We start from the raw sequence: 20,374 nt of genomic DNA, 5'->3' as shown, positions 1-20,374 counted from the left end.
TCAGCTGAGGTGAGCGGTCATGGACTTGGGGGGTTTAAAAAGTGAAAGCGCTGAGACACGCCAGCCCTCAGATAAAACTGGATGTTATCAACCGAGGAACTTGTCATCTGGGGGGATAGAAGCGAAACTGTACTTTTAGGTTCTGAACGTTCGAGATTGCAGGGCACGTTTCTAAAGCAAAACCGAAGAGTGGTCTCTGGGTCACAGATGTTTAATGTCCCATGGAGAAGGGTGATTCTTTCTGAAACAAATTGTGACTCCCAGGGAAGTCTCCCACAGTTGTGTGGGTTAGGGCTGTGCTCGGTAACCAGACGGAGGCTCCCAGCTCTGCTGGGACTCGTGTGCGTGAATGGGCTCCTCGGGTGCGGAGGAGGTCCCCTTGGCTCCCCTTGGCCGAGGTCCCCTTGGCTCCTGGCATGGCCTCCGCACCCAGGCTCGGAGAGCTGGGTGTGAATTTCAAAGCGTGGGTGCCGCTGAGAGCCCCCACTGCCAAGCCGGCCGGTGTGCCAGAGGGCCCCCTCGTGGCGTAGCCCACGCCGACGTTGGAGGTTCTGGTGGATCCCGCGATGCGGTTCCCCGGGGCTCCTTCAGGACCGCCTCACGCAGAGCCCCTGTGTGCCCCGTCGGCGCCCTCCTCTCCGCTGCCTCGGCCCTTCTCTCATCTGCTCCGCTCCCCGACACGGCACGGGGTTCGGCCGCTTTTCTTAGCCGATGTGGAGTAGCCAGCCGGCACTGAGCAACGTGTAAATTATGTTCTCAGGGCTAAACGGCAGTGAGTCCGAACGGTTTTTTCTTCCGACAGATACATCCTACTGGTCTAGAGTTTTGCCCCTGCAAACATTTTTCCTTGATGCTAAATGTTAATTTTTCCTGGAAAAAGTCAATTATGAACACGTGTATCAGGCAGACAGAAATGTTTAAAGGCTGACCCTGAATACTCACCACCTAACGTAGACCATACAGTGTTACAAACAAGATTGGAGTCTTCTGTGACCTTTGCTAGTCACCTCCGTCTCCTTCCCTGCAGAGGTCCCCACCAACCAAATTTGGTATTTATCATTCCCTTTCATATTTTATGTCCCGAAGTAGCATTCTTTACTAGTTTTTAACTCGTGTACGTATATGTGTACGTAAGTAAACTGTATGCCCAACGTGGGGCTTGAACTCACGGCCCCGAGGTCAAGAGTCTCATGCTCCACCAACGGAGCTAGCCAGCCGCCCCCCTAAATAGCAATTCTTTTAAAAAGAGTTATGCAGGGGTGCCTGGGAGGCTCGGTCGGTTAAGCGTCCGACTTCGGCTCAGGTCGTGATCTCGCGTTTGTGAGTTCGAGCCCCGCATCGGGCTCTGTGCTGGCAGCCCGGAGCCTGGAGCTGCTTTGGATTCTGTGTCTCCCCTTCTCTCTGTCCCTCCCGTGCTCATGCTCTGTCTCTCACTGTCTCTCAATAATAAATAAACGTTAAGAAATTAAAAAAAAAAGAGTTGCGCAAATGGTTATCCTGTGTCTTTCTGTAAATATATAATAATTTATATCGTTAAATATATAAATATAATATATGTTAATGTTCTATATTAATTGCATAATTATATGTTCTTCAACATCCGGATTCATCCATATTCATGCTCTGATTTCTTGGTCTTCATGCCGAACATGTATTATTCTGTTATATAAATACATCTTTTATTAGAGATCCTGCGGATGGATATTGAGATTAATTCCAATTTTTTTGCTATTTTATACATGTTGCACTGAATGGTGCTGCTGTACTTCTTTCCTTGGGCATGTGTTTGAGGTTTTCTAGAACCGATGGATTGTGGGGCATGTGCTGTGTGCATGGTAGTTCACACTCCCACAGGAAGTGTATGGGCTCAGAATGTCCAGCCTGGGCTGGGAACTGGTGCTACATCCAGTCACGATTACTTTATAATGGATGTATAAGAGAGTCAGTCGCTGAGTGTAAACCTTCTGTGCTGTAATTCTACTTTGTTTTGTATTTGTTCATTTAAATGGGGGCCTTCCTTTTCTCGTATGGTTTAACATCATTAGGAAGAATGCCTTTGTTGAGCCGCAGAGTAAGGGATCCCTTACGCATTTATTTTTTTCTGTTCCAAATGTGTGATTCTGTGATAAGCTCATAATTATGAAATTGTCACTTTGCTCCTACGTTCATGCCAGTGATTCTGAAACATGATCTGCGGTCACCAGGGCGGGGATCCATGAAGTCAGACTGATTCTTACAGTGATTAGCCCTTCTCACAGGGTTGACGTTTACCCTGATGGGGCAGAGGCAAGGGGAGGGTGAAAACTGCCAGAGTCTTTGTAAGAGCGGAGGGAGTGCCCCAGTCTTTAGTCATTTATGTCAATATGAATGGGTTTATTTGTATCCTTCAATGAGTGGATAAATATTTAGGACACTTCATAGTTTTAGTTTCTGATAGAGTAACTATTGGTAGATATCATCTAAAGTAGGTCTCTTCTCAGAGCGTGGGGCCCTGAGACCGCGGAGTGTGAGAACCACTGCTTGAAGCACATGGTAGATGTGTGAACGCACATTTTATTCCTCCTCATGCTGGTCTCTAAGTTGATATTCAAGTTACAGATGAATCTTAAGTAAGTTTTCGATTCATTGCCTTGAAACTTTGTGTATAACTCGATTGTATTTGTAAATACAACACTTTTTGCAGGTGCCGACCTTAAGGAGAGAGTCAAGATGAATCCCAGTGAAGTTGGTCCTTTTGTCTCCAAAATAAGAGCGGTGATTAATGAGATCGGTAAGCTCAACTACGCTCCTTTTGGCATGCTGCAGATGACCTCAAATGTCACATTTAGAAAGCCGCACATTGTCTTTATGTGTACACTTTGGCCAAAATACTTACGTGATTAGATAACCAGGGCCTGTAGCCGGTTGCTGTAAAACGGCATGTAATATGTTTGATTTGACAAATAATGAACAATATTTTGTAATTAAAAATGCCTCCTATGTATGATGACGTGGCATAGGAAGGTAGTTATTGGAAAACAAAGAGAATATCTCCTAGATAATTGCATAGACACACATCTATTGATCCAGAGTTGTTTTGTTGTTTATATAAATAGGATCGTACCGTTTTCTTAGAGTTATAGACTTCTGGGTAATATTTGTGTCTCGGTACATATCAACTTTATCGTTAACACTTTCTAATATATTGTGGTGTAGTAGTCCGTAACATTGTGTTATCCAAAACTGTAAATTACTTTATTAATGTGTAGGGGTTTTATTTTCCATTTTTGTTATTTATAGCAAAGCAGTGGATGTCTTTGTATTAAGTCTTTGAGAGCGTTAGTACATGTATCTGTAGGGTAGATTCCCAAACGTGGGATTGCACTTCTAAGTATCATGTGTTTCTTTTACAGTTTTAATCCTTTTCACCACGTTATATTCCAAAAAGATTGTAATAACTTACATTCCCATCAATTACATGACAGGACTTGTTTCCTCATAATTTGCCAGCATTTAATGTTGCTACTTTTAAGTTTGCCACGGTTAAAAAAAAAACAAAAAAAAAAAAGACATGTTAGCATTTTATTTTATTTCATTTTGTTTTAATTAATTACTTTTTTGGACATCTTAGCATTTTAATTTGCTTTTCCCCAGATGCTTGTGTGATGTTCTTTCTTTTCAAATTAGACCTGCCTCTTCCCTTCTGCAGATGCCTTTTCACATCCATACTCCTCTTTCCTGTAGCATTATTAGCTATGCTTATTTATTTAAAAGCCACTTTGTAGTAGTCTTTTGTTGTTAAGTGTGTTACAGATGTTGTCTCCTAATGTGCACCCCTGATTCAATTCTAGTATTTAAATGGAAAACTTTTAATATCTAGAGGGTACTAAGTTCTCTTCATTCTTCTTTTGCCTTTTTCCTTGAGGAGTTTCTTTGGTAATTGCTACACATCAATTCTTCCAAATGAATTTGGAATTATTAGTTTTTAAAACAAGGAGGAAAAATACTGTCATGGGACTGTGATTGGGATTTCTCTAAGTCTTATTTAGAAAGAATTAACATTTTTATGGTATTGAATTTTTCCATCCATGATGTATGTGTATGGGTTTCATTTTGTCTGTGTAGGGGTCATTTGGTTTTCTAGTGTCCTTCAAGAAAGTTTTTTCTGCTTTGGTTTTGCTTGGTCTCGTGTCTTCCTCCACCCCCAACCCCCCAATTTATTCTTTCTATTTTATACCATTTATTCCTTTGAATGGCACTTTTTCTCTTATTTCTGTTGAAGTCTGGTTATTGTAGTTCTGTAGGAAAGTTACTAAATTTTAAGTGCTTATTTTATATCCTACCAGCTTGATGATTACTTTTACTGGCTGTTAATATTTCCCAGTTAATTTTTTTGTGCTTTCCAGATGAAAGTTCATTATCTGTAAGTAATGCTGTTGTTGTCTTTACTTTCCCAACCTCTTAATCTTACATATTTTCCCTGTATTTTTACCTTGGCTGAACCCTGCGGTACAATATTCAGTCGCTGGACTGTGTTCATCCTTATCTTTATTTTTTTTATTTTATTTATTTATTTATTTATTTTTTATTTATTTTTGGGACAGAGAGAGACAGAGCATGAACGGGGGAGGGGCAGAGAGAGAGGGAGACACAGAATCGGAAACAGGCTCCAGGCTCCGAGCCATCAGCCCAGAGCCTGACGCGGGGCTCGAACTCACGGACCGCGAGATCGTGACCTGGCTGAAGTCGGACGCTTAACCGACTGTGCCACCCAGGCGCCCCCATCCTTATCTTTATTTGACTTTGATGAATGCTTTTAATATTTTGCCAGTAATTATCAAGTTCAGGGAGTTTCCTTCCATTTCATCGTATTAGGAATTTGTTGCTGTCTTTTGATCAGGAATAGGTGTTAAAATTTGTCAAATGCTTTTTTCTGATACAGCTGACCCTTCAACAATGTGGGGATTAGGGATGTTGACCCCAACATGGTAGAAAATCTGTGTATGACTTTTGACTCCCTCAGAACTTAGCTACAGTAGCTTACTGTTGACCGGAAGCCTTACTGGTAGCATAGTCGATTAACACATAGTCAGTATGTTACATATATATTCTCACAACAAAGTAGTAATACTTTAATAATAATATTCCTAATATTACTGTAATAATAATATTCTTAGAATAAAGTAAGCTAGAGGAAATGAAATGTTATTAAGGAAATCGTAAGGAGGAGAAAATACATTTACGGTACTGTACTGTATTTATTGAAAAGAACCTATGTATAAGTGGACCAGCACAGTTCAAAACTGCTGTGTAAGGATCACCTTTAAGTGGTATATATTAGAATTTATCTCATATGTCATGTAATAATACAATTTATAATGCTCTACTGGCCTTGTATGACTAGAATAAGCCCTACCTGGTCGTTGTGGTTAGTGGTTATAGTGGTTTTTGATATACACTGCTGGGTTCCATTTTTATATGTTTTGCTATCATCATAAATGAGATTGATCTTCTGCTTCTTTTTTTGTGTGTCATCCTTTTCTGGTTTGATATCAAGGTTGTTGAACTTCACAGAACGACCTTAGCTTTTCTGTGCTGTACAGGGAAGTCCTCTGTTATTTCAAAGGTTAGTGGAACTTGACCGTGTAATATCTTTCTGGGGTCTTGTGCGGTTTTGTTATTGTTTACTTGGATGTTTGTTTGTTTTTGGAGCTAAGTTTTAGGATATATTTGTGTATTGTGTGTGTTTGTTTTTCATCCCGTGCTGCTGTCACCGGCGGCTCTCCTGTGCTGCTCTCTCCAGCTTGGGCCTCGTGGTCAGATCCCAAGTCTCCCGAGGCAGACCATGGACTTGGTTTCCATGTTGGTCAGAGAGCACGGTCTTGGAGGTGGAAGCCGACCCTGTCTTTAACTTTATGTGTATGCTAGGAGGAGTGGCTGAGGCTGGGCCAGTTGTGAATATCACCTTGATGTTTCTTCCAAGCCTCTTTCCATTTTATTAATTTTGAAATTAGAATTTTTCTGGGACTTTTAAAATGAAGACTGGTTCCTGTTTTTGCAGTGGCATTTTCTTCTCAGTGACTGACCGTAGCTGTGGCATTTCCGTTTTGGATTCTCATCCAGTCTATATTTTTCTGTCCCATGAGTTTTCCAGTATTTATGAGTGATGGTTCTTGTTAGAACATTACACTGGACATGACATTTTAAGTTGTCTTTTGTGGTGGCTTAATGAGATTTTGAGGGGCAGATGGAAGCTAAGTGTTTTGATCTAATCTACTCATTTAATATATTAAACCAGGGCAGGCAGACTTAAAGGTACAGATAATATCTTAGGTTTTGCAGAGCCATGATGGTTTCTTTCATAGCTGCTCAACTTTTTTTTTTTCCCCCCAGAGACTGTTTTTCTAGAGCAGTTTTAGGTTCACATCAAAATCGAGGGGAAGGTACAGAGATTTCTCTCATACTCCCTGCCACCACATACCCACGGCCTCCCCTGTTGTCAGCATCCCTCGCCGATACGGTACATTCATGACAGCTCGTGAGCCTCTGCTGATACGTCCTAATCATCCAGAGTTCACAGTTCATATGAGGGTTCACCGGTGTTGTCCAGTCTGTGGGTTTGGACGCATCCATCATGACGTGGATCCGGCATTCTGGTGTCACACAGAGTACGTCTGGCACCCTAACGCTTCTCTGTGCTCAGTGCGTTCTCCCCTCTCTCCTCTCTGACAACCTGTTCTTCCGTCACTTCCAGAATCTCATATTGTTGGAATCCTACGGCACGGAGCCGTTTGAAACGGGCTTCTTTCACTTAGTAAGACATATTAAAGTTTTCTCCCTTTTTATGCCTTGCTATCTTATGTGCTTCTAGTGCCGAACAGTATTCCATTGTCCGGATGGGCCACAGTTGATTTGTCCATTTACTTACTGAAGGACAGCTTGGTTGTTTCCAAGTTTTGACAGTTATGAATAAAGCTGCTGCAGACATGTATGTATCGGTTTTTGTGTGGACGTAGGTCTTCTAGGAAGATACCAAGGAGCATAAATGCTGAATCCCACGGCAGGAGTGTTTAGTTTTGTATAAAAACCTTCCTGACTCTCTTCCCAAGAGAGTGTGCTGTGTGCTGTGATGCGTCCCCAGCGGCAGTGGCTGAGAGTTTCCGCTGCTCTGTATCCTTGTCAGCATTTGGTGTTATCAGTGTTCCATATTTTGGCCATTCTGACAGGTTTGTAGTGTCATCTCGTTGTTTTAATTTGTATTTCTGTGATGACATATGATGCGGAACATCTTTTCACATGCTTATTTCCTATCTGTATACCTATGGTGAGGTGTCTGTTAAGATTTTAGCCCAGTTTCCGATTGAGTTGTTTGTATTTCTTTTCTTTTCTTTCTTTCTTTTTTTAATGTTTGTTTCTGAGAGAGAGAGAAGGAGAGAGAGGAAGAGAGAGAGGGAGGGAGGGGCAGAGAGAGAGGGAGATACACAAGCAGCTCCACGCCCTGAGCTGCCAGCATAGAGCCTGATGCGGGGCTCGAACCCAGGAACCGTGACCGTGAGATCATGACCTCAGCCGAAGTCGGATGCTTAACCGACTGAGCCACCCAGTTTGTATTTCTTATTTTTGTTTACAAAAATGCATAGTTTGTATTTCTTATTTTGTTTGTATTTCTTGTAGCTTAGTTTAAGAGTTCTTTGTACGTTAGATAATAGTTCTTTATCAGATATCAGAATATTTTGTAAATATTTTCACCCAGCTTGTAGTTTGTATTCTTTTTCTCCTGACATTTTTTTGTAGAGCCTAAGTTTTTCACTTTATTAAAGTCCATCTTATTTTTCCTTTCATGGATTGTGCTTTGGTGTTATACCTAAAAAGGAGTTGGCCATACCCAAGGTCATCTAGCTTTTCTCCTATGTTATCTTCTAGGAATTTTATAATTTTGTGCTTTACAGTTAGATCTGTGATCCATTTTGCACTAACATTTGTGAAGGGCGTAAGGCCTGTCTGTCTAGATTCCTACTTTTGCATGAAGATGTTACTATTTCAGCACCATTTGTGGAAATTTATCTGTGTTCCAATGTATTGCCTTTTTCCCTTTATTGAAGATTGGTTAATTTTTGGGTGGCTGTGTCTGGGCTTTCTGTTCTGTTCCTTGATCCATTTGTCTGTTCTTTTGCCAGTAACCGCATTGTCTTGATTATTGTAGCTTTATAGTAAGTCTAGACATTGGGTAGTGTCAGTCCCACAACTTTGTTTTTCTCCTTCAATATTGTGTTGGCTATTTTGGGTCTTTTGCCTCTTCATATAAACTTTAGAATCAGTTTGTTGATAGCCACAAAATAACATGTGGGGATTTTGATTGGGATTGCATTGAATGTGTACATTGAATTGGGGAAAACTGACATCTTCACAGTATTGAGTCTTTATATCCATGAACATGGACTATCTCTCCATTTAGTTACTTGATTTCATACATTAGTTTTATAGTTTTTCTCACAGAGATCTTACACATATTTTGTTGGGTTTATACCTACAAGTATTTTATTTTGGGGCATGTTAGTGTAAGTGGTATTGTGTTTTTAATTTCAAATTCCACTTGTTCATTGTTGGTATATGGAATAGTGATTCACTTTTGTATGTTTACCCTGTGTCCTGCAACCTTGGTATAATCGTGTATTTGTTTCGGGAATTTTTTTGTTAATTCTTTCATATCTCCTGCATGGTAGACAGTCATATCATTTGCAAGCAAAAACAGTTTTATGTTTTCTTTCCCAATCTGTATTACCTTTTATTTCCTTTTTTTTGTTTGTTTGTTTAATAACATTTGTAAGGACTTTTAGCATCATGTTGAAAAGAACAAGTGAGAAGACACATCCTTGCCTTGTACTAGGCACTCAACTTTTACATGTGCTGAAACCGCCACAGACGAAATGTAAACAAATGTGTTTCTCTGTTCCAGTAAAATTATATTTACTGTGAAATTTAAATTTTGTATAGTTTCCGTGTGTTATAAAACAATATATTTAATTTGTTTCTTTTTTTTCCCAGCTGTTTAAAAGTATACAAACCATATTAGCTTACAGGTTTTACTAAAACAGTCACTGGGTCTGATTTCCTTCCTTCTCTTCCTCCCTCCCTTCCTTCTTTCCATTTATTCATCTGGTCATCCATCTCAGATGGCTTTTTCTTCTTTATTTCTCCTGTTTTTTGGAATTAATTGTAGTCTTCCACTGTTGTTTATATTTAAGAAATCTACTGACTTGCAGTTCTGATTTGGACAACTCCCTTCATGTTTGGCTCAGGCCTTTTTGGTTTTTGCATTTTGGAGATTTGAAGGTTTTAAGGTCTTTGTATCCTTTGCTAGAGAGTGTGAAGTATTATTCAGAGAGCAGGAATGGAGCCATAAGACTTACAAATGAGTTGGAGGATGGAGAATGGAGTAAGAAAAATAAACAAAACAAAAACTGAAACGAAGTTCATCAAATCCTAACAAAGTGTAAAGAGGATAGAAGAGGCACAACCTCAGGACAAATTAAGATGATGAAATAAGTCCAGTAATTACCATTGATGCCAGTTGACTAAACTTGTTAAAAACATAGATGTTCAGATTTGATTAAGAAACTTAATTCAACTGTATATTATTAATAGTAGCCACATCTGTTGTAGCGTTTTTCAAAAACCATTACTAGTAAGAGACAGCATGTTAAGTTTAAGGTTAAGTTTTTCATAAGACTAAACTTACATCTTCCTGAAAAAAAAGAATGAAAAATATACAAATAAAATTATATTAGATATATACAGGATAAATTGGCAAATCCTTCATCATTGTGGATGAGTTCAGTCCCATCTGTCCCAATTAATCATGAGATATACAGAAGATAAAAATAAAGATTTGAACAATGTATCAAGTTGATTTAATAGACTCTTAACCCTAAATTGGAGAATATGCATGCTTCTCATCAACATATGAAACATTTACAAGAATGGATCATGTGTTGGACCCTAAAATCTCTGTTAAATTTCAGAAGTTTAATATATAGAGACCACGTTCTCTGTTCAAAATGCAGTTAACTTAGAAATAAAAATACACGTAATATAGATATTTAAAAACCATATATTGGTAAATTTAAAAAGGACTGTTAAGTCACTCATGACTCAAAGAAGGAAGAATTATGGGAAAAAATACTAAGACTGAATGAATATAAAATTGCTGTATGCCCAAATTTCTGAGATTTGATTAAAGTAATAGTTTGAGGGGGAATTCATAACCTTAATGCCTATGTTAGCAAGGGGAAACCACTGGCCATAAGTAGCTGAGCATTACCGTAAAAAGTTCTGTGTCCAAACAGAGTAGAAGGAAGGCAGTGAAATGAGGATCTGAGATCAGGGGGATCGAACTGCAGTTGCAGAAGGGAGAATCTGCAAGGGGCAAAGGACACTCAATAGTAGGTGTTACAGGTGAGAGGAGGGTTGTGGTTGCAGGTATAGCAGAGATTATAAAGCTTATAAGAAAATACTATGAGAATCTTTATGTCAATAAATGTGAAATTTCTGTCTCAAGAAGTAGTCACATTCTGGAGTAGTCCAGTAAGGACTGAGTAGTAGTTGAATGTTTCTTCGCCGAGGAAGTGCCAGGCCCAGCTTTTACGTGTTAAATGATTTGCTTGCAGATGTTTGCCCCAGCCTGTAAGGAACAGATCATTTCAGTCTTATGCAGACGCCTCCACACAACAGTACAGCGAGAGTTTATTCCTAAACTCATGATTTCTGATTAGCGTGACCTTCATATGTAAACAGAAACAATAGAGGAAAGGAGAGGGGCCAGTCTCGCGTATCAGGAACATGGATGAAACGGTAGGTTAAAAAAAGAAAAAAAAAAAAAAAAGACCAAGTTGGATTTTCCCAAGAATACAAGGGGGGAGGAGGTTCCCATTTGAAAATATTAAATTTCATTTGTGACGTTAGCCAGTTAAAATAAAATGATGTTTTTCCTCAACAGATTGATGAAAAGAATTTGAGAGATGTCAAGTCTGTTCTTAGAAGGAGGTCAAGGCAGACTAGAAATAGAAGGGAACTTCCTTAGCTTGATGAAAGGTGCCTGTTTTTTAGTAGTAAAAAGTAAAAGTAGTCTCCAAAAGCCAGGAAAACGACAAAAGACCCACTGTCACCAGCTTTGTTCAACAGTGTTCTGAAAATCCTGGCCTGTGTGGAAAGGCAGGAAATGGAAATAAAAGAGTGACACAGAGAAGAAAGATAACACTGCCTGTCTCACGTGGTATGATGGTCTCCACTGAAAATCTAAAAGGATCAACAAATTATTAGGAATAATGAGTGTCTCAAGATAGCCAAATGTAAGATCCATATTTAAAAATAATCAGTTACACTTCTTTACAGCAGTAGCATCCAGGAAACGTCAGTCAAGAAAATATACTATTACAACAGGAACAAAAATGGATTTAGCAATGTACACAAGCCATAGGGAAAAATTATGAAACTTCTCCTAAGACATTAAATAAATTAAATGGAGACTCATTATCTCCTAGAATAGGAGGATTCAGTATTAAGAAGATGATTCCATTGTTTTTTTAATGTTTATTTTTGAGAGAGAGAGGAGAGCACGAGAGTGAGTGGGAGAGGGTCAGAGAAAGAGGGAGACACAGAATCGGAAGCAGGCTCTGGACTCTGGGCTCTGGGCTCTGGGCTCTGGGCTGTCAGCACAGAGCCTGACACAGGGCTCAAACTCGTGAATCGTGAATTCATGACCTGAGCCAGAGTCAGACACTTAACCTACCGAGCCACCCCGGGCGCCCCAAGATGATTCTCACAAGTGATTCAATATATGGATGCAAAGTAATTACCTTTACATTCCTAGCATTAATTTTGTGAGGAACCTGATGAGCGTAATGAGGCCCCAGAATAGCCCAACATTCCTCAAGAAGAAAGTGAGGGTCCTTGCTTCATCAGCACTCAAGACCTTGTTTAAAGATTTGTAAATTAAGATGGCATGTTTCTGGCTTTGGGATAGACAAATGGACCCCGGAGCGACTACAGAAGGACATGGATAAATAGGGCAACTGCCACAGGAGAGAGCAGGTGTTCACTGGGGACGGCAAAGACTCGACTACATGCATGGAGGAAGATGAACTTTTATGATCTTGATGGAGTGAAAAAATTTGTCAAACATATAATACAGCCCATAAAAGGAAAGGTGTATAAATTCTACCTTATTAAGCTTAAGAAAATTTGTTCATTAAAAGGTGCTGTAAAGAAAGTAGAAAAGGCGTTAAGGGGGAAAAAATACTTGAAACATATAACTGCCCAAGGATATGTGTGTGTGTGTGTGTGTGTGTGTGTGTGTGTGTGTGTGTGTGTGTGTGTGTGTATAATCAGCACATGAGCGCGTGCATGCGGCCTGGGAGTCTGTAAGACAACACAACAGAGAATCATGTTTCACACGTCTGTCAGATAAGCCACATATTCTTACGCCTGACCTTACAGACAGTTAGGGAGGAAGTGGGTCACTGAGCAGATTTACTCACTAATGAGAGTACAAAGTGATGTGAGTGTTCAGGAAAACAATTTGGTATTGTCTTACAAAGTTGAATATTCACTTCCCATAAGACTTGATAGTTTACTTTTTTAGGAGGCATTTACCTAGAGGGTAAGCCTTTAACACTGTTTTTACTAGACCCATAGTAAGAAACACACACACAGTTTAGCCCAGTGAACGCATAGGGTGGGCATCAAAGGTTCATGAAATAGTCACCTTCCTTTGTGCACTGTATTTGGATATTATACTATTTTATTTTTAAAAATACCTGATTTTGACCCAATGAATGGATTACTAGTTGGAGTTTGAAACTACACTAGTCTATAGGCATTTTGCATATATGTCCTAGGGAAGCTTATACCAGGATATAAGAAAAAGACTGTTTATAGTAGCATATGGTTAATAATAAAAAGCTGAAGACAGCCAAATTTCAGGGGTAGGAGAATGGATGAATGTTTTGGTATATTTGTGCAGTTGTACTGTAGATAGCATTGAGCGTACATGAATCACTTCCATGTGTAACAACACGGATGAGTCTTTGAAACAATGAATTAGAACAATGTAATCTATTTTTTATAAAACTAAAAGCGTAGAAAACAGCATGTAGTTTAGAAATGTGTGTATACTGAAATCACATACCCACACAGTACAAATATGAGAATGATAAACATAAGAGTTCATGGTAGTGATTACCTCTGGGTTTGGGAAGGCAGGTTGAAGAGTAGGTGAGAACACCTGGCCAGTAGGGTGTTAGTGCTGATCTAGTTCTTACTTTGGTGATTTTAAGGCAGTTTTTATTATTATGCTTCATTATGTGTGTATGCTACATACATTCTTTGTATTTACCAAATTAGAGCAAACAGTTCTTAAAATCTTCCTCTATCTTGAATCCTGCAAACATTTCTAATGGTATTTCTCAAATAATTTTCTGCGTTTCCCTCCTTGATTCTTATTTTTAATAAAGCGAGGCCAGAATTCCAGATTCTTAGAAAATAACGCCCACTTTTAAGGGTTTTCAAGGGAAAGGAGAAGAAGACGACCCTTTGAATGTCAGACAACCTTGGTTTTGGACCAGATTCCTCACATAGGCCTCCGGCTTTCTGGCTGGCCCCTCTCCACTAGGTCCCCTGACATAGCTGATTTTCTGTGGAGCAGGGTTTCCAGGGGTGATTGTTTCCATGGGAGGAGTGGTCTTGTCTGCTGGAGGTGAGTGGATGCGGTGGGTGAGGACCCTGCATTGCACTCATGGGGCTGTTTGTAGAGACTCTGGGTGATGGTTAAGATCCCAGGGATTACTTGTGAGCTGGTTGTCACAGCCGCTGTGGCGTCATCAGTAACCGTACGAATCAGTGTGTTTCGTGGCTGTCCCGTACCACTTTGCCCTCCTGCCCCCCTTACGTGTGCATTTTCCACCCCTGGGGGATCTTTCTCTGGGGTCTCGAGGGTCATGGAGTTTCTTCCTGGCCCTGGTGACTACTGTTGACTACTGTGCTCTGCTTGTTTTTAATGAAAGAGTCCGTAAGGGACTGACTTACAGGTACCGAACTCACGGGAAAGCTGTTCTGTGTTATTAAACTAGAGATCAGAAAGAAGTTCTGTATTTTATTCTGAGTCACTAAGGGCCTTACTTGACTGTTCCTAGCTTCTTAGAAAGCCTCTTCTTAAAAAGTAATTCCAAAATCCTAGAACAAATTTAGTTCTGTTGCTCTTTTCAGACAAAAAAAAAAGGTCTTATGACTCTTTTTGAGACGTTTTGTTCTAAAGAAACGGCGAGTTCTCAGACATTGTTCCAGGCCCCCTCCCCTTTTCAGGTGTGGGGTGCCTAAGGTTGACAGCGGTAACGGCTTATTTTGAAATCTTAGGCCTGAGCAAGTTATCACAGATGCACAGACATGAGATTATTTGCATCTACTAAAAGCTGCCGTTCCTTAACTTACACCTCCTGGCCGTGTTCACTCGTGACAGTGCTCCTGCCACGGTTGGGACTCCTGCCGTGCAAATTAGGGATACGGAGTGCAGGGAGCAGAGGTGTTCATTCCCTCCTGGTGGCCAGTCTTGTCCCATTAGGTGCTATTTTGTGAAGAGCTAGAAAACGTTTTGGAATTCTCTCTCAAGTGGAAACTGCGGGCAAGCCTATGTACTTCTCGAGTTGAGGCCTCAAAGAATTGCCATCTGATGATAAAAAGGTGTTTAAAATAGGTTTTCACCAGAATTTTAAATTACAGAACCTGGTGTGATACAGATTTTTTGTAAATGGTACTCCATAGTAATTGTTTAAAATGCCAGGCATTTCCAGCTTTCTTATCCTTTTTTTCTGATGAAATAAAATTGCAAAAGCTTTAATTTAGTTATGTAAATGCAGAGCTGAATCTGCATTGAAATATAGGTAATTATGGTAAAAGGGACATAAATAAATGAAAATGTATCCATTTAACAAACATCTCTTTTTTAAAGACTTTATAATACTATAAAGTGTTATAGAAGGAAATAGTTTAATTTTGCAAGTTTTCCAATTCTCTGATTAGCTTTTTTCCATGTGATTGAAAGCCTACTGTTCAAATGCACTTTTCTATCAGAAAAGTCTGTCAATTCAGGTCACATGCATAGAAGATATTTTTGTACAACAGAAGAGCAGAATTCTGTATGAAAACACTTATGTAAACTTCATGGGATGAACTTCTTCTCAAGTAGTGCTTCTCATTTATTTTACTTTCCTTAGCATGTTTTTGAAGTTCAGGATTGAGACACACCTGAGTTTTAGAGTTGACTCAACGCATTACAAAATAAGTCACTAGTAATTAAAAAGAAAAAAAGAACCCATCATAGGATGGTAGAAGTGCACTCGTACCAGATTTTTATCTTGGCTGCCCTTTGGCAGAGGCTTGTTACTAGAACCAAACTCTTCCCACCCCAGCCCGGCTGATTTTGTACAAGAGAATATTTTTCCCCCGAGAGAGCGAGTGAGAGAGAACGCGCAAGCAGGTGGAGAGGGCGGGAATCGTAAGCAGGCTTTGTGCTCAGTGTGCGGAGCCCGACGCAGGGCTTGATCTCATGACCTGAGCTGAAATCAAGAGGCGGACGCTTAGCTGACTGAGCCCCCGGGTGCTCGAGAGGACTCCTTGATATTTTGGTAACCGGGTGATCTTTCTGCCATCTTAATCTTAAGCTGGAAGCACCTTATATCTCATCGTATAAACTTGCTCTTACGATGATGTCAGAACATCGGCTCAGCTTAACATTTTCCCAAGGACATTGTCGTAAGATGTTAATTTTGTTGCAACAAAGTCAAGTTTATGTGTTACCAATATGTGGTGAGCTTCTGGGAATAGTTTTGATCTCAGTTTATGGAGGCATACGGTTTGGAAATCTCTTGAAGTCGAGGCAGAAGATGTGAATTCTAGTCTTTCTTTAACCATCCGGTACTTTCCGTGGCCCCTTCCCGCTGTGAGAACACAGTGGGTTTTTCTCCATCTGTATACCTGGTATCTTGCTTGGCAGCTGGCTGGTGGGTCCATGATTGGAAAGGGAAAGTGACTGGGGTCCATTGGTGTAGACAGGAGAACCTTCCTGTCTCCTCCACAGTGGGTCCTCTAGAATCCCTTTCTGTTCGCCTCTATTCCAGATCCCAAGAATCATGCCCGCCCTGGCCTGGGTTTCTCTCGTCCCCCGGTTCACATTGCTCGTAGGATCTGACCGAGGGTGATAGAGCTGACTCTATCTGTTTTACTGTGATTCATCAAATAGGAGAACTGCCCCTTTGCTCGACGGCTGTGGGAGGGGTAACTCAGGAGTCCCAGTGTGAAGCGTGAGGGTTGGTGCCTAGTGGACCTCCAAGTGGTGTGGTCGAGCAGGCAGCTAGATAGGAGTTTGCAGTCGGGGCACGTGTTCTAGGCTTGCGACATAAATTGGGGAGTGCTCAGGACACTCACCTTACATGAATGAAGGCTTGATGCCGGGCGAGGCCCTGACGGAGTTACTGCAGAGAGAAGCGTCTGAAGCCCTGTGATGTGTCAACACCGGGATGAAAAAGAACCAGAAAGGAGACTCCGAGAGATCCGCCAGGGTAGGGAGGTAGGAAGAAAACAGCGTTCCGAAAGCCCGGTGAAGAAAGTCTTTCACGAAACAGGCCTCGATCACGCGCTGCTGACCTGTCCGGGAGGGTGAGTGGAGAGAACGGACGACTGCATTTTGCGGCACAGCCGTCGCCAGCGTCGTTGACGAGGGCCCCTGTGGAGAGGCGTGTTGGGGCTGCCGGCAGCCGCTTCCTGGGCTGGCCCAGGACGAAAGGGATCCATTCCTTGGACAACTGTGAAAGGCCCCCTATCTTACCGTTGGGCTTTTTGGTGTAGGTCCGTCTAGAAAAAACTACTTATCTGGAACTTAACTTGGTTATGGATAAAAACTTCCCATAATTTGATTTCTTAAAAAAACAACTATCAATGATAGTGTTTGGGAAGTTTTTTCTCAAAAGTAGTATATAGCTTTCTGTGAAGCATAGTGGCTGATTTATCATGGCTTCATAATACTCTCTGAGGTCAGATGCAGAGCCTTTAAATATGAATAACATTTTATGAAAAGGTAAAGTGTTGTATTTGTCACTTCATGCATTTAATTGTTCTGTTCTTGTTAATTACATAACCCATTACACTAAGGCCTGTGCTCTGTAAAGGTATAAATAAATACCTGTAAAGGTATACATAAATCCAGTTGTAACTCCCTAGCGTCCCATCTTAAGATGGAGAGATTGAGTAATGAATGCAAATGGGTATGCATAAATTCCAGATATGTTCCTTTTAAGCTTTGCATTTGATTTAGAAGCATGTGATACTTACAAAAAAATCCAGAGGTGATTGATTTTTTAAAAAATGTTTATTTCTGTGGCGTGTGTGTGTGTGTGAGAGAGAGAGAGAGAGAGAGAGAGAGAGCGCGCGCGTGAGCATGAGCAGGGAGGGGCAGAGAGAGAGGAAGAGAGAGGATCCCAAGCAGGCTTCATGCTCAGCACAGAGCCCGATGTGGGGCTTGATCTCACAACCTTGAAATCACGACCTGAGCTGAAGTCAAGAGTCAAACACTCAACAGACTGAGCCACCCAGGTGCCCCATTGATTGATTTTTTTTTGTTAGAGTTTGGTAATTTACCATCATTTGACAGTTCAGAGCTTTTTCAAATACTTAATTTGTGTTTTACTTGATCTGAAATAAAGCTTATTTTGAAAATAATTAGTGCCACAATGAGTTATCACATATAATTTGAAAGATTATGCACTTAGTATATATTTTTGCTGTCCCCTGATTATTTGACTTTTATTTAATTATTTATTTTAAATGTTTATTTTTGAGAGAGAGCAGAGAGGGGCAGAGAGAGAGAGAGAAAGGGGGGGGGGGATCCTAAGCAGGCTCCAGGCTCTGCGCTGGCAGCACAGAGCCCCACGCGGGAACCCAAACTCACAAAGCGTGAGATCGTGACCTGAGCCGAAGTCGGACATTTAACTGACTGAGCCACTCAGGCGCCCTTGACTTTTATTTTAGATGTGTTAAGAATTGTTTAGTAAAGAACATCTTTAAAGTTTGCAGAATTATTTGTCAGTCTGCCCGGTTGACCCGAAATGTGTGTGTTCATTATGCTTTTTTCCTTTGTTTGAAGTCAAGGAGATTTAAAAAAAATTTTTTTTAAATGTTTTTTTTAAAAATTTATTTTTGAAGGAGAGAGAGAGATAGAGCATGAACGGGGGAGGAGCAGAGAGAAAGGGAGACACAGTATTCAAAGCAGGCCCCAGGCTCTGAGCTGTCAGCATAGAGCCCGATGCAGGGCTCAAACTCACGAACTGTGAGATCATGACCTGAGCTGAAGTCGGGCGCACGACGGACTGAGTCACCCAGGCGCCCCAAGGAGATTTTTGAAATAAGGAGTTAATTTTGTTAAATTGGATGCAGTCTAGCTGTAGTTTACATTCCCCCCCCCCCCCCAGTTTGATGTAATAACTAGAAATTGAAAGTGCGAAATTACGGTACGCGGACTGACAGCACGCTCTAGTTGAATGTACTTAGTTTTCCAAATGGTAACTTCCAGATCTCACTTTCCAGTTTCTTTATCCTTTGGCCAGGAATGATGGAAAACAGTAAAATGAGACAGTATCCAGGAGCCTGTTGTTTTTCCTCAGAAGTGCTAACATCCCCCGCCTATTGTGTCATAGTTTCAAATAGAGCTGCACTTCCCTTTGCAACTTAGGATCTCTGTCCTTTTGTCTGTGGGATTTTACTGCCTTTGCTGACTTTCACTGGGTGTTAATCATGTTATGATTTTGGATGGTCGTGTGGAAACTATACTGTTTTGCTAAATATAGCCAAAGAAATGCGCTTATCAACCAAGCTCTGTCACTTTAAAATATTACCCTGGAATATTCTAGAATTTTGCAAGACCAAAAAGGGAAATCACTTCAATTCTTTTTTGGCTTTTTTATGTTTGTTAGCTTTTAATTCCATGAGGAGTATCTGAATGTGTGTTTAATGTGAAAATTTGGAACTTTTTAAAGCAGCTTTCCTCCATTATCTTTCTGTCCACCCAGGTTATTATTGCTAATTCCCTGACTTAATATTTTCATTAATATTTAATTGTTTTAATATTTTTAGACCTTTTCTTGGCCCTTGTGTGAATATATATTTGTATACATGCATTGATACATACATTATATGCAAGTATATATGTGAAAATAACCACATAAACAAGTTTTCTATTTTTTAATTTTATTTTTGGAAATTAATAATTCCCTAGGAATTCATCCATTTCGTCGAGACTTTCAAATGCATTGGTATAATGTCATTCATAACATTCTCTTACTGCTTAATTATCTGAAGAGTCAACGGTGATTGTCCTCTTTTCTCCTGGCTTTGCTTACTGGTGTCCTCTTTCTGTTTTCTTTGGTCGGTCTCTGAAGAGCCTTAGCAGTTTTTGTGGTGCGTTTCAGAAATCTCTTTTGGGCCTTAGTAATCCCCCGTATTGTTTCTGTTTTATTAACTTCCACCCTCATTTTTATTACCCTTTTTCCTTCTGGTTAGATTTGCTGCTTTCTTTTAACCTCATTAAGGTGGGTGTTGGTTTCCCACATTTTCTGCCATGGAGGCACGTATCAGACGTTCTCACGGCGCCCGTACGCACCCTCTTCCACCTGGCCACCTGCCTGTTCCTCCTCACCCCTCTCTGAATGGTGTCCTGTCACCACACACAGGCTCACTGATTTTTCCTAAGCTGTACCTAACTCGGTGCACACATTGAGGTTTTTTTATTTCATTTAAATACTTTTCGGTTCTTTTAGAAATTATTAAGTCCCTCTTTATAGTTCACAGTGTCATGCTTGGCTTCATGTCTTGATACGAGAATCAGTGTTTGAAGATTGTGGATCTCAGTTTTGGATGGGTATTTTCTTATGGTTTCTTTCTACTGGTTCTTACCGCATCTTGTATCCTTCTTTTCCTTCCCTTTCCCTTCCCCTCCCCCTTCCCCTTCCCCTTCCCCTTCCCCTTCCCCTTCCCCTTCCCCTTTTGTCTCTTTCCTTTCTTTGATGTTTGTTTTGAGAGAGAGTGTGAGCTGGGGGAGGGGCAGAGAGGGAGAGAGAATCCCAGGCAGGCCCTGCACTATCAGCACAGAGCCTGATAGGAGATCGTGACCTGAGCCAAAACCAAGAGACGGAAGCTCACCCCACTGAGCCACCCAGGTGTCCCCTGTCTTGTTTTCTTGGTTATCCGTTGGCTGAGTGGTCGAGATTGTATTTGAAAAATTCTGGGAATATTTGGAGTCTAGTTTTCTCCAATGTGGAATTTTTTATCACTGCACTTTAAAAAATTGTTTTCT

The 20,374-nt window shown here is 40.6% G+C and overlaps 1 protein-coding gene across 10 annotated transcripts in view; it reads left to right on the top strand.

The window, feature by feature from the left end:
* Positions 1 to 20,374, top strand: part of AUH (AU RNA binding methylglutaconyl-CoA hydratase) — a 208,369-nt gene that overhangs the window by 33,850 nt on the left and 154,145 nt on the right. For all 10 annotated transcript variants that reach the window (XR_006195964.1, XM_042913421.1, XM_042913420.1 and 7 more), the window contains one exon: positions 2,684 to 2,770. Coding sequence is in view for 9 of the 10 variants with exons in the window: in XM_042913421.1 (XP_042769355.1) it covers positions 2,684 to 2,770 (87 nt within the window). In the remaining variant the exon portion in view is untranslated. The remainder of the gene's footprint in view (positions 1 to 2,683; positions 2,771 to 20,374) is intronic.

Source organism: Panthera leo, chromosome D4, assembly GCF_018350215.1.
Source record: "Panthera leo isolate Ple1 chromosome D4, P.leo_Ple1_pat1.1, whole genome shotgun sequence".
In the NCBI taxonomy this organism is placed as follows: Eukaryota; Metazoa; Chordata; class Mammalia; order Carnivora; family Felidae; genus Panthera; species Panthera leo.
This window is presented reverse-complemented; position numbering and strand designations above follow the sequence as displayed.